Source organism: Microcaecilia unicolor, chromosome 4, assembly GCF_901765095.1.
Source record: "Microcaecilia unicolor chromosome 4, aMicUni1.1, whole genome shotgun sequence".
Lineage (NCBI taxonomy): Eukaryota > Metazoa > Chordata > Amphibia > Gymnophiona > Siphonopidae > Microcaecilia > Microcaecilia unicolor.
Window position 1 is genome coordinate 40407201 of NC_044034.1, and position 14904 is coordinate 40422104.

A 14904-nucleotide genomic window follows, 5' to 3' on the forward strand; every position below is an offset into this window, starting at 1 on the left:
CTAGAAACCTTGTGTATAGACCCCTGATGTAGGCTTTATGCCGAAACACAGTGCTGTGTTGGGTCCTGAAGAGTAAAGCTGGAGTGGAGGAGTAGCCTAGTGGTTAGTGCAGTGGACCTTGATCCTGGGGAACTGAGTTCAATTCCCACTGCAGCTCCTTGTGACCTGAATACATGTAAATTGCTTTGAATGTAAGGGAAATGGGACTTGATATACCACCTTTCTGTGGTATTTTGCAACTACATTCAAAGCGGTTTACATATATACAGGTACTTTATTTTGTACCTGGGGCAATGGAGGGTTAAGTGACTTGCCCACAGTGGGAATTGAACCCAGTTCCCCAGGATCAAAGTCTGCTGCACTAACCACTAGGCTACTCCTCCAAAATCCTCAGAAAGTTGCGAAAACCTCAGAAAGGCAGTATATCAAGTCCCATTTCCCTTTCCTTTCCCTTTATTTACTGTATTTCTCATCCTGCTGTTTTTTCACGGGAGAGCCCTGCTGGTCACACTACTCCTTTTGCTGGTAAAAATGTTTTTGAAAAATCTTTTTTTTACAAGCTAACCTTTATTGTTTTAGGAAAGTCAAAATGCACATCCGTACCATCAATAAAGTAACAAGAATTTACAATGTGATTGGCACCATAAAAGGAGCAATAGAACCAGGTAATGCTGTATGTCTAGTAAAATCAGAGGTTGTAACTAATAAAAATAATTATTTATTTAGATTTTGCTCACACCTTTTTCAGTAGTAGCTCAAGGTGAGTTACATTCAGGTACACTGGATATTTCTCTGTCTCAGGAGGACTCACAATCTAAGTTTGTACCTGAGGCAATGGAGGGTTAAGTGACTTGCCCAAGGTCACAAGCAGCAGCAGTATTATAGCTACGTCATGCAAGGTTCCACGTTAGGAGTTACGGACCAAGAAAGGGATCTGGGAGTCGTCATCGATAATACACTGAAACCTTCTGCTCAGTGTGCTGCTGCAGCTCGGAAAGCGAATAGAATGTTGGGTATTATTAGGAAAGATATGGAAAACAGGTGTGAGGATGTTATAATGCCATTATATCGCTCCATGGTGCGACCGTACCTTGAGTATTGTGTTCAATTCTGGTCGCCGCATCTCAAGAAAGATATAGTGGAATTGGAAAAGGTGCAGCGAAGGGCGACTAAAATGATAGCGGGGATGGGACGACTTCCCTATGAAGAAAGACTAAGGAGGCTAGGGCTTTTCAGCTTGGAGAAGAGACGGCTGAGGGGAGACATGATAGAGGTATATAAAATAATGAGTGGAGTGGAACAGGTGGATGTGAAGCGTCTGTTCACGCTTTCCAAAAATACTAGGACTAGGGGGCATGCGATGAAACTACAGTGTAATAAATTTAAAACAAATCGGAGAAAGTTTTCTTCACCCAACGCGTAATTAAACTCTGGAATTCATTGCCAGAGAACGTGGTGAAGGCGGTTAGCTTGGCAGAGTTTAAAAAGGGTTTAGACGGTTTCCTAAAGGACAAGTCCATAAACCGCTACTAAATGGACTTGGGAAAAATCCACAATTCCAGGAATAACATGTACAGAATGTTTGGGAAGCTTGCCAGGTGCCCTTGGCCTGGATTGGCTGCTGTTGTGGACAGGATGCTGGGCTTGATGGACCCTTGGTCTTTTCCCAGTATGGCATTACTTATGTACCTATATAGGATTTGAACTGGCCACCTCTAGATTGCAAGACCAGTGCGCTAACCACTAGGCCACTCCTCCATGCCAATAGTAATTGAAAAGATAAAAGAGAGATTGGTTAGCAATGTTTTAGAGTATTCACCTTTGGAAAACTATAGTTTCATTGAAGTATGCAATATGTATATTTAATTAATGCCCATACCAGGCATCCCACCTAATCTGGGAGGCAAGGCTTTTCTACCAAATACTTCTGGGATATTCTCCTTCCCTTCCTTTGGTCTTTGTTTTCCCTGGACCTGAAGTGAGCTCCATGACAGGTGCCCTACGCAAACCTTTAGCTTTGTCCCTGCCTATATACCCCCACCCTAATTAACTATCACATACCTAGCTCCTACCTCCCTATCACCAGGGCTGGATTCAAACTATATTGGACCCTGGGCAAACATGCATTTGTGCCTGCCCCCCTATTATGGAACCCTATTTTTTAAAGCAGAGTTGTTAGTTCAAGAAAAAATACCTTTTAAAATTGAACTGCATGTCGTTGACTTGCATCCTAACCTATGTACCGCTTTTGCGGTTTCAAAATTCCTAGAACAATAAAAAGTTTGTTTTACACTATTTGACACCCTTAAGAATTGCACTATGATGGGTTGTTTCAGTAGCACAATATATATACTGTATCTAATTGCACACTGCAAAAAAAGGGACACCGTTGGCATGAAACAATTTTTGAGATACTACAATTGATAATGCTGTTATGGAGTAGCCTAGTGGTTAGTGCAGTGGACTTTGATCCAGGGGAACTCAGTTCAATTCCCCCTGCAGCTGCTTGTGACTCTGGGCAAGTCACTTAACCCTCCATTGCCCCTGGTACAAAATAAGTACCTGAATACATGTAAATTGCTTTGAATGTAAGGGAAATGGGACTTGATATACCACCTTTCTGTGGTATTTTGCAACTACATTCAAAGCGGTTTACATATATACAGGTACTTTATTTTGTACCTGAATATATGTAAACTGCTTTGAATGTAGTTGCAAAATACCACAGAAAGGTGGTATATCAAGTCCCATTTCCATTACAAGAATGATATCTGTTTTTCTTTTTTATTCTTGCATGTCTGATTTCCCAGACAGATACGTTATCCTGGGAGGTCATCGTGATTCATGGGTGTTTGGTGGCATCGATCCGCAAAGTGGGGCAGCTGTTGTCCATGAGATTGTCAGGAGTGCCGGGAAGCTAATGAAGGAAGGTAACGACTCTAAAGGGAACCCCAAATCATTGTTGGCCCCTTTTACTAAGCAGCAGTTGGCTAATGCACAGGTAGCATGTGCCAAATCGGCACTGGGGTAGCGCAGGCACCTGGCGGTAATGCTGAATTTGGTGCTTGCTGTTTCCCCACTGTAGAGAATAATTTTCTACCACAGGGGGTGTTCCTGGTGGTAATCGGCACCACATGAGCCCTCACCGCCGAGTAAACAGGTGGCGGTAAGGGCTCAGGAGGTAAATAGCCGTGCGCTACTTTTAATTTTAGCGCATGGCCATTTACTGTCCCCATTTTAAAAAGGCCTATTGGCACGCCGCGGTAAAAAGTGGTCCAGCGTGTGCCAATTTCACATGCCCATACTAGTGCAGGCTACTTTTTACCACAGCTTAGTAAAAGGGTCCCTGTATAAACAAAGATCCAGATATACTAATAGGTTTTCACCATTCGCTTGTTTCCATTAAATACAAAGGGCCAGGGGCGTAGCCAGACCTCGGCGGGAGGGGGGGCCAGAGCCCGAGGTGGGGGGGCACTGTTTAGCTGCCTCCCCCCACCACCACATCAGGTTCCTTGTTTGCTGGCGAGGTTCCCCAATCCCCGCCAGCCAAAGAGTCTTCTTCAGCGCCGGTCGACTCCGGCACTTTCGTGGTGTGATCATCTGTTTCTGACGCCTTACGTCCTGCACCGTGCATGTAGCCCCGTGCAGGGCGTAATCTGAGGGGGCCCATGCCCCCGTGGCCCCACGTAGCTACGCCCCTGCAAAGGGCAGTAAAAAGTGGCTTTAATGTACCCTTGCTTGGGTTTTTCCTTTGTGCTAAGACCATTTTTTACTGCAGCCATTAAATGGCCGATTTTCTATTTTTTTGTGTTGCCATTAGCGTGTGGCCATTAAATAAAATTACTATGTGAGCACTTACTGCCACCTAATTTATAGGAGGTAAGGTATCACATGGTTAATCCTGCACTATTCACTTATGGGCCAATGATCAGAAGCAAACGCAGGCGCCAGAAGCTGTTAACGCCATACTAGCACCTGCGTTTGCTGCCGCCCCATGATCAGAGTCCCCGAGCGCATGCAAAACAGGGCTATTAGCGCAAGTAGCCTGCAAATGCATGCTAAATGTATTCCTCCCCAATGATCAACTTGCAGCGTGCCAATCATTGGCACTCTGTCTGCGGGAAACCCTATGCCAGCTCAGAGCTGGCGTTAGGGTTTGCAGACCATTGGGGAGGAATGGTGAGACCTGTCCAGCATGCATTTGCATGCTAGCAGGTCCCCCAATTCCTCCCCCCAATGCAGCAGCCCCCACCCCCGCAGAACCCCAACCCGAATCCCCCCCCCCAGCGACATTGATTAACGCATGAATGGTCCTCCCTGACATGCCCCTTCCAAAACATAGAAACATTTTAGCTTGTGGAATAGTGCGTACTATCACTTACTGCAGGATGCCTGATCGTATTCTGCAGGACGCCATTTTAATCTGTGTTAGGCAGTTTAGTAAAAGGGCTTCAGAATGTGAAGACCCCATTAGGGTCTGGGCTATATCAGGCCTGATTTTCTAAAGGATTTTTTCAATATTTTGTCTATGGAGAGAATGCTGAGTATGCATTACGTATGTGCATTTGTTTGAAAATGAAATGAAAAACACAACAAAAGTCTTTTGTCATTTCATTATGCTGATCCCGCAAATCCAAGTAACCTTCAAGAGCTACTTCTATTACTTGTGACAGCTACACTGCCTCTCTCCTTACGTTGAAAAGTCAAGTCTTGTCACGGTTGTACATACCATAATAACATCAAGATTGGATTACTATAATGCAATTTGCACTGGTCTGACTACAAAGGGTCTGCCCCAGCTCCAACTGATTCAAAATGCTGCAGCAAGACTAACAGAAGGTTTTAAGCGACAATGTGACCACATCACACCATTTTTGCAAAAACGTCACTGGCTACCAGTGCAATACAGGGCTAAATTTACAACTCTGACTTTCAAGGCACTCAAAGGAAGTGTCCCAGAGTACTTGAAGAACAGGATCTCCCTCTACACACCTCCATGGTCACAAAGGTCCTCCCAAGGAGTATCCCTAACCACACCTTCTCCAAAAGAAATCACACAATGTGATACCCGCCAGCGAACCTTCTCTGGAGTAGCTCCCACACTCTGGAATGTTCTATCCGAAAGGCTTTGCTTAACACAAGACTATCTCTACTTCAGGAATCAGGTGAAAGCTTGGTTCTTCACCCAGGCGTCTAGTAGAAGAAGTAACTAACTTGCTAGTTTAGAAGGACATGTTTGTCCACTCCTACCCTAGCTAAGATAATATTCAAGCACCTTTCTGACCTTGTGTGCAACTTTCTTTAAATTAGTCCCTTATTTTCTAACTCCTTTTACTCTATCTTATCTATCTATATGTTCCATCTTTGCTTACACCCTATGCTGTCTAATAAAATGTTTTCTTGTGTATTGTGTTGATATTGTAATGTAGCATACTGTATCATACTTTGTTTTGTCATTTGAATATTTTTACTGCTGTAATTGTCTATTGCTTATATTTGACTTATTCTTGCTGTACACCACCTTGAGTGAATTCCTTCAAAAAGGTGATGAATAAATCCTAATGAATAAATAAATTTTCAAACAAATGAAATTTTGATGAAATATTAGTGTTTAAAATAAAGCCAATTCAGGTATAACTTAGCTGTAAAAATGTTCTATTTAGTGTTTGATTCCCACCTACACTACAGCCATGGCTGCCAAGAGGGAGGGCAGGGGGGACAAAATTCCCCGGGCCCGGGCCTCCAAGGGGAGCCCGGTGCCATAGTCCCACCCGCCCTCCGTTGTCTACCGTCTTCCACTGGGCCGGGCCCCCTGCATTGAAATCACAGCGCCTCTCACCCCTCCCATCCCCTCTGTGTTCTGCAATTCTGACCTCCCCTTCATGTGCAGCGATTCTCCTCTGCCCTGCCGTCACCTCCAGGTCCCACGATTCTGACCTCCCCTCCATGTCCAGTGATTCTCCTCTGCCCTGCCCTCCCCTCCCCTCGATGTCCCGCGATTCTGTCCTCCCCTCCATGTCCAGCGATTGTCCTGTGCCCTACCCTCCCATCCATGTCCCACAACTCTCCCCTCTGTGTCCCGCGATTTTCCCCTCGCCTCCCATTCCCTTCATGTCCATCGATTCTCCTCTGCCTTGCCATCCCCTCCCCTCGATGTCCCTCGATTCTGTCCTCCCCTCCATGTCCTGCAATTGTCCTGTGCCCTGCCCTCCCATCTGTGTCCCGCGATTCTCCTCTGCCCTTCCCTCCCCTCCCATCCAGCGTTCCCTGCAGGCAGGTTGGGCTTGAGTCCCCTCCCCTCCATCGTTCCGTTGCCTTCACTTGCTTGCATTCATAACATCCTGTCGTCAGCTCGCCTCCAGTGTTCCTTTCCCTCTCACTGTTCCGCCCTCCTCTGATGCCATTTCGTCTTTACGTGAGGGCAGGACAGTGAGAGGGAAGGGAACGCTGGAGGCTTGCTGATGTCAGGATGTTACGAACCCAGCCAGCCAGCCATAGAACGTTGAGGTACAAATTATATAGTAAATTCCATCTACCCATCTAAATTTGTAAAAGGTAAACTGGTTAGGTATTTCAGCTTTTGAATATCTCGTCACCTCTCTAACAAGAATAACAATTTTTAGCACCTGTCAAAGGTCAGCTATTAGGAAACAAATATGTTTCTGTTTTAAAATGCTATACTCCCTTGAAAACTATTGAGCATGGCCAAAAGCACTTTTCTCTTGAGGACTTGGAGTCAACCATGCAGAAATATTGCTTTCTTGGTTTTCATGATCTTTTCATCAAAGTATGTGTTTATCACATGCTTTAATATCTTTCTGCAGTAAAATAGATTTAATACTTATGGATCTGTCTTTGTGCTGTTATTGATGGCTGTAGGATGGAGACCCAGAAGGACTATGATATTTGCAAGCTGGGATGCTGAAGAATTTGGGCTCTTGGGTTCTACTGAGTGGGCTGAAGTAAGTCAATAATGCAAGTATCTTTACTACCTTCACTCCCACTAGGTCCTGCTTCAGAAAATCATATTTATTTCATTTTTTTAAAAATTTGTGTCTATATTTCAGTGTATATTTTCCTGAGCTATGTCATACCTACAGCAGAGATTAATTTTATTCAGCTAATGAAGAATTTTGGAATGTCTCATTAGTTTTAAATGCCTTCAGACGGTTACAACCAAAATACGTTTCTGAAGATATGAAAAGGAAATGGGTAGGAATGGGTTGCTTTTGGTGCCATCACACTCATTCCATTACAATACTCAGTGTCTCCAAGTGGCTTAGGTTTGCTGATGAAACTCAAAAAGGAACAGGCAAAAATAATGATAAAACACAAAACAAAACCTGGTGGTTCGTGGTGGTTGTTGGGGGCAGGAGCACAGGCTCCTTGTGACTGTCCATTGCAGCTGCTGAAGGAAAATGTCTGCCACAGCCTCTTGTGGATGCTCCCGGTACTGGGTAGTACTATGTAGTACGTCAACTGCCGCTAGAGGTCGCGTACCCTTCTCCACCACCGCCAACTCCAGGCTCCGCTCATTCTGCCTCGCCTCACCCTATGCTTGGAACAACCTTCCTGAACCCTTACGCCAAGCCCCCTCCCTGCCCGTCTTCAAGTCTTTGCTTAAAGCCCACCTCTTCAATGCTGCCTTCGGCACCTAACCCTTACCGTTCAGTGAATCCAGACTGCCCCAATTTGACTGCCCCTATCGGACCGACCGTTCACTTGTCTATTAGATTGTAAGCTCTTTGAGCAGGGACTGTCTCTCTTTGTTAAATTGTACAGCGCTGCGTAACCCTAGTAGCGCTCTAGAAATGTTAAGTAGTAGTAGTAGTAAGCCATTTTCCTTCAGTGGCCTAAAGAGGCAAGAGCGAGAGGCCTGCGCTCCTGCCCCCAATGACCACCACAGACCACCAGGCCCGGGGGGTTGGAGGGCCTACCTGGATAGCTGGGAGGATAGGGGGCCCTCCAGGAGGGGTTCTTGCCATGGGCAGGGGAAGGGAAAAGGACCATTGTCAGGGTGGCAGGAGGGGGCACAGGGGCTTTTTTTTTTTACAAAAAGCAAAAGTTATGCGGGCCCCGGCCTGATATTCAGCTGGGGCTGCATAACTCTTATGCAGCTCCAGCTGAATATCAGCCAAGCCCGCATAAGTTCCGGCAGCCTGCCCGCCCCAAATTATCCCCCAATATTCAGTGCTGGTGCCCAAACAGAGCCCGGCACTGAATATTGGGGAATAATTTAGCTGGCGATGATGTGTTTAAAAACACTCTGATCGCCACTGGCTGAATATCAGAAGTTAGCCTTTATTGTGTAACTCTCACTATCTGGAATTTACTTAGAGGTCCTTTCAATAACCTTCACTAAAAAGTGGCCTTTGTGCATCCTTGCATGGGTTTTTCCCACATGCTTAGGCCACTCTTACTGAACAGTAAAAATGGCCTTTTTCCATTTTCTCTATTAATGGCCATGCAGTAATGTTGCCATTAGCATGCGGCCATTAAAAAATATCCATTTTGTAGGCAATAAGGGCTCATGCGCTATACCTGGACTAAGCTGCATTAAGGGGTCCTTTTACTAAGGTGCACTAGTGTTTTTAGCGCACGCTAAAAATAAGCATGCACTAAACACTAGAGATGCCCATATATTCCTATGGGCATCTAGTGCACTCTAATGATTACTGTGTGCTAAAAATGCTACCTCGCCTTTGTAAAATGACCCCTAACTGATTAGCACGGAAATGCCCACTCTCCGCCCCCCCCAGACACGCCCCCTCAAAAATGCAAAATATTTTTTTAGCACGCAGTTAACACACACACATTTGGTACCAGGGGCATAGCCAGACCTCACGGTGGGAGGGGGGCAGAGCCCGAGGTTGGGGGCACATTTTGAGTGCCACCCCGCCACCCCCCCTCGCCTCCCCACCGCCTCACCTCGCCTCCTCGCCCACCCACCCACCGCCTCACCTCACTCCCTCACAAACAAATACCTTTGCTGGCGGGGGTCCCCAACCCCTGGTAGCCGAAGCCTTCTTCAGCTTCGGTCTCCGGTGCAGCCGCGTTCGCTACCTGCCCCCTGCTCTTTTTTCTTCTTGCTCTTCCTGTGCACGCTGATGCTCAGCGTCAGCATGCACAGGAGGAACAAGAAGAAAGAAGAGCAGGGGGCAGGCAGAGAACGTGGCTGTGCCAGAGACCGGCGCTGAAGAAGGCTTCAGCTGGTGGGGGTTGGGGACCCCCGCCAGCCAAATCTGGGGCCCGGATGACATTTGCGGGGGCCCAGGCCCCCGTGGCACCCCGTAGCTACGCCCCTGTTTGGTTCTTATCAAAGGACACCTGAGCGTGTCCCACAGTGTGCCATTTCAAGGTGTTAATGTGTGGATAGAAAAGTTAGACAAATTGATTATTAATAATAATCTTACTCCCCTGTTTACTAAGCTGTACTAGTGACTGCCATGTGGCAATGCCAACAGAGCCCATTCAAAGTGAACACCGCAGCCCCTTTGCGCAGCTTAGTTAACATGGGGGGGGGGGGGTAGACTAAACCCTAACAAATCCGAATGTGCCTGGTTCTCTTGAAGAGCTGAAGTTCTAGAAACTAAAACGGGTGTTCCTTTTTTAGGTGAATACATTTGTATAAAATGTAGGCGTCTATTTGGAGTTTAACTTAAAATCTGACAAACAAGTTTATTAGTGTTGAGCCTGTGATTTTTGGTAATTGTGAGTGTGGGGTGTGAAGATGTTGTTCTCCTATGATTTTGTTGGTTTCCTATTGTATTCTATTTCTGTTATGTTTTAGGTTTTTACTGTATTTGTGTTTTGTTTTATTTTATTTTACCATACTTAGAATGAACTTACATTAAGGTGTGTAATCAAGTGGAATAAATGAAATGAGATGAAAATATAATTGTGGCAATTCATATACAAACTGCAAAGGCATAAAGAGAGATCTCAACAAGAAAGTAGCTAATATGAGTAATACAATATGGGTAATAAAAGGAAGATTTACAGATGTTATAGCCATGATAAACGCTAAAATTATGGACCTAAAATGGATGTCCGAGTGACAGGATAGAAGAATGGAGGTCATGATAGGCTTCAACTATTTTGTATCATTTTAAGAGAGTTGGTACTCAAGGAAAAGAAAGTTACTTTCTCACTATTATGGTATACAGTTAGGCTTTCTTTTTGGCTGTATGGAACTTTGATGCCGTCCTTGGACATTTTCCAAGCATGGTTATTGTAGTAATTTATAACTGCATTATACCCATGATTACATAAGTACATAAGCACCGCCACTCTGGGAAAAGACCAAAGGTCCATCAAGCCCAGCACTCTGTCTCCGACAGCGGCCAATCCAGGCCCGAAGAACCTGGCAAAACCCCAAAATTTAATAATGATCAAAAAGAATGATGGTGTCCTCATGGGAATATAAAGAAGATATCATTTTGAATGCTCTAATTTGAACCTTCATTATTTCCTTTCACTGGCTATCATGCTTTATTTTAGGAGAATGTCAAAATACTCCAGGCACGCGGGGTGGCTTATATCAATGCAGACTCTTCTGTAGAAGGTAAATGTCTCATTTTTTATAATTTTTAAATATGGTTCAGCAGTTTCCAATGAGGGTCTCCATATCTACAGTAATATTGATACCAGGTATTTAAACAAGCCAGTTTATTCCACTTTCAGTACTTACAACAGTGGGCTTCTACTCCTTTTTCAGAGCTGATTTTGTACATCATTATGAATAAAACATAAAACAAAATCCTAAACTACTACTACTACTACTATTTAGCATTTCTATAGCGCTACAAGGCATATACTAAAAAACATAAATATGTTTCCTCAAACTATGAGAAAAGACAGCAAACTTCTGAGGAGGGAAAATAAGGCTATCTAGGATTTAACATCTTTCCTTTAGCTATCTCCCCAAGGTTTATGATAGTAGATCTCTCCCCTCTTTCTATGTCTCTTCCCCTATTAGCCTCCAGAACTGGACACAGCATTCCACATTCAGGTGCTTTGTGTTGATTGAAAATGGGGCTGAAATTCTAACATTCTTCTTGGTCAACAGTGTTACTCTTTTTTCCTCCCAAGTGCATTTAAAGGTTGCTTTTGGAGGGGAGGAGGCATGACAGTCCTCTGGCCTTCCTTCTACCCCCTGTGATTAATATATGATGTACTGGGGGTATTGCTTGGCTCTTGGCACCTCTCTTTGCATCTCACTTCTTTTGAGTCCAGGTGGCAGGGGGTCCTTGGCTATGTTGGTCACCTATGGAATTACTTCTAGGGGGTTCCTTCAGAATGGTGGCAAGCCCAAAGGGGGCCTTGAACTGGGGGGGGGGGCTTCCACTGGGGGGATATTTATATGGAGTCTGCTTTGGGAGGGGTTATAACAGATGTGGGGTGTCTTTTCGAATGGGGATGTGTGACTGGGAGGGCACTCAGAGGGCATCTTCCATTCTCTATGGAAGCCCCTTTAAGATACAACTTGGGAGCATCCGGCCACAGTTTTGTGGCCCAATGCTCCTGGGTCGGTAGAATAGCACTGTTTGCAAGGTGACTCACAAGCTGTATTATTCCTTTACCATGGGAGTCAGTAGCCTGTGGTACTGGGCTATCATCAATTTTACTTTTACTGTACCTTTATTACTAACCCCCTTTTTATTTCATTTTAGATTTTATTAAACGTTTTTATGATTATGATTATAGTTTAAGTAATTCGTATGAATTGTTTAATTGACTGTCTGGTTTGCTGTGCTTTCCTATCATAAATGGATTTCAGAGTATGTTTTATAGTATTTTAATGTTATGTTATATTATATTGTAAACCGTTCGTTCTGACTTACTAGTAAATGAATAAACGATATTGAGTTGTACCATAAGATCATTACAATAGTTATCTTTTTTTTTTTAATTTAAATTTCAATGAATTATCCAATTTCAAAAAAGTTCCTACAGGTTAAAATTAATACTAAATTTTACTTATGTTTTCTTGGAATCAAGCCTGGAAAGTGATTGGAGTTTTAAAGTCCTCACAGTGGTTTGTTTCCATTGTAAATTTTCAGCTAGAAACTTTCACAGTATAGATAAAATTAAAGTGAGGACAATGGGAAGCAAATGAATGACTGACTGATTTTTGTTAGGAAAGATTTTTGTCTTTTATATTGTGGTCTGTGTTGATTTTCTAAATGTTGAAGTCTATTTCTTTCAGGAAACTATACCCTCAGAGTTGACTGTACACCACTGATGTATTCACTGGTATATAACCTGACCAAAGAGGTAAATATTTTGTAAATTATTTTTATCTAGTAGTAGTTCTGATGCTTTAACAGTGCTAAATAAGTGTCTGCATTGACATCACCGATCAGTCAGTCCAATCATCGCACAATAATCTTGCATCCCTGCTACTTACCTCACCATTTTAATCATGGTTGTTGTATGAATTTACAATCTATTTATAGTATCTTGCTTTTGTAAACAAGGAGCTATGTCCTCTTGACAGTATGATTATATTCCCTACAAAATCAACAACAAAAGGAGACATTCTGGTCAGTATTCCACCTGTGGTGGGCAGAATTAGCCCTGGATAGTCAATGCTGAGCCATATCTGGGCACTGGTATTGAATGTCAGGGGATAATTCAGTATGTGCCACTGGAGCTTATATGTGTCCTGGCTGATATTCATCTATGACACATATAAGACACTAAGTGGGGCATAATCGAACTGGGCCCATCTTTAAGGGCGCCCAACTCTAAGGACGTTCCGGCGAAGAGGCGGGGCATCCCGTATTATCGAAACAAGATGGGCGTCCATCTTTCATTTCGATAATACAGTCGAGGACGTCCAAATCTCAACATTTAGGTCGACCTAAATGTTGAGATCGCCGACCTTAGAGATGGGCGACCTCAGTTTTCACCGATAATGGAAACCGAGGACGCCCATCTCAAAAACGACCAAATCCAAGTCCTTTGGTCATGGGAGGAGCCAGCATTCGTAGTGCATTGGTCCCCCCTCACATGCCAGGGCTCCCAGGTGCATAGCTCACCTTGTGTGCTGAGCCCCCCCAAAACCCACTCCCCACAACTGTACACCACTACCATAGCCCTTAGGGATGAAGGGGGGCATCTAGATGTGGGCACAGTGGGTTTGTGGTGGGTTTTGGAGGGCTCACATTTACCACCACAAGTGTAACAGGTAGGGGGGGATGGGCCTGGGTCCGCCTACCTGAAGTACACTGCACCCACTACAACTGCTCCAGGTACCTGTACACTGCTGCGATGGACCTGAGTATGGCATTTGAGGCTGGCATAGAGGCTGGCAAAAAAAGTTTTTAAAGTTGTTTTTTTGACGGTGGGAGGGGGTTAGTGACCTCTGGGGGAGTCAGGGGAGGTGATCCGCAATTCCCTCCAGTGGTCACCTGGTTAGTTCGGGTACCTTTTTGAGGCTTGGTCGTGAAAACAAATGGACCAATTAAAATCGGCCAAGTGTTCTTCAGGGACGCCCTTCTTTTTTCCATTATCGGCCAAGGACGCCCATCTCTTAACCACACCCCCGTCCTGCCTTTGGTACACTGCCGACACGCCCCCTTGAACTTTGGTCATCCCTGCGACAGAAAGCAGTTGAGGGCGCCCAAAATCGACTTTCGATTATGCCGATTTGGGCAGCCTTAGGAGAAGGACGCCCATCTCCCGATTTGTGTCGGAAGATGGGCGCCCTTCTCCTTCAAAAATAAGCAGATAAGTGAGAGATTCTATATATGGTGCCTAAAAAATCAGCACTGAAATCAGTGCCGACTAACCGTATTCTATTTAGGCACCGATTATAGAATACACTTAGTTGATACTTCAGTACCTAAATCTAAATGTGGCATACATCACAGCACGTAGATTTAGGCACACTGGGCCATATTCTATAACTAGGCATGTAAATTTCAGAGTGCCGACGAAATGCCCATTTCCCTGCCCCTTTTTGCTTGCGCACATTAGAGGTTTAGCGCACATTGCTACAGAATACACTTAGCGAGTTGTGTGCCTAAATTCTAATCAATGCCAATTAATGCTCATTATTGCTTGTTAAGTGCTGTTATCAGTGCTCATTAGCTTGTTAAGCTACGCACATTGGTATAGAATCTGTGCTGATTTCAGCATGATCTCTAGACACGCTATATCTGGGGGTAAGCGAGTTCCAGCTGAATATCGGCTGGGACCCACCCAAGAGTATTGGCCAAGTTTCAACCCTCCCTCCATCCCTTCCACCCCTCCAAAACATCAACATACTTGCATCCCCCCCCCCCCCCCACACACACACACAGGATACCCCTGTGCCTAACTGCTCAGTCCCTGGTGGTCTAGCAGACTGTGGACAGGAGTGATGTCCACTCACTCCTCACCGTCATAGTTGCCCTTTCAAAATAGCTGCTGCAGTCTCTTAACAGCAGCTCATGATACTATTGAACTAACACAAGACTGCTACTAGCGATCGAGGCAGCCAACTTGTAGGGACAGCCATGACAGGCAGGAGTGAGTGGGCATCACAGCTACTTGTTCTCCACTAGACTACCAGAGATAGGTAGGCCCAGGGTATCCTGGGGGGGGGGGGGGGGATTAGCAGGGCCACCGAGAGGGGGGGCAGGGGGGAATTCAGGGGGGCCCGGTGCCGCAGTCCGCTCCACCTGCCCCCCTCCGTCCACCACCGGGCTGGGCCCCCCTGAATTCAAATCATAGCGCCTCACCTTGACCTCGCTCGCTCCGTGTGAAAGAAGCACAGCAGCGGCAGTCTGCAGGTCGCGTCCCTTGAGGCCTTCCCTCCCTGTGTCCCACCCTCGTCTGACGTAACTTGCGCGAGGGCGGGACACAGGGAGGAAAGGCCCAAAGGGAAGCAATCTGCAGACTGATGCTGCTGTGCTT

The 14904-nt window shown here is 45.2% G+C and overlaps 1 protein-coding gene across 1 annotated transcript in view; it reads left to right on the top strand.

The window, feature by feature from the left end:
- The window catches only part of FOLH1B (folate hydrolase 1B), a 101862-nt gene that overhangs the window by 67151 nt on the left and 19807 nt on the right, over nt 1-14904 (top strand). Inside the window, exons 9-13 of the mRNA XM_030200163.1 lie at nt 580-665; nt 2811-2930; nt 6880-6962; nt 10501-10564; nt 12209-12276. Coding sequence (XP_030056023.1) covers nt 580-665; nt 2811-2930; nt 6880-6962; nt 10501-10564; nt 12209-12276 — 421 coding nt within the window. The remainder of the gene's footprint in view (nt 1-579; nt 666-2810; nt 2931-6879; nt 6963-10500; nt 10565-12208; nt 12277-14904) is intronic.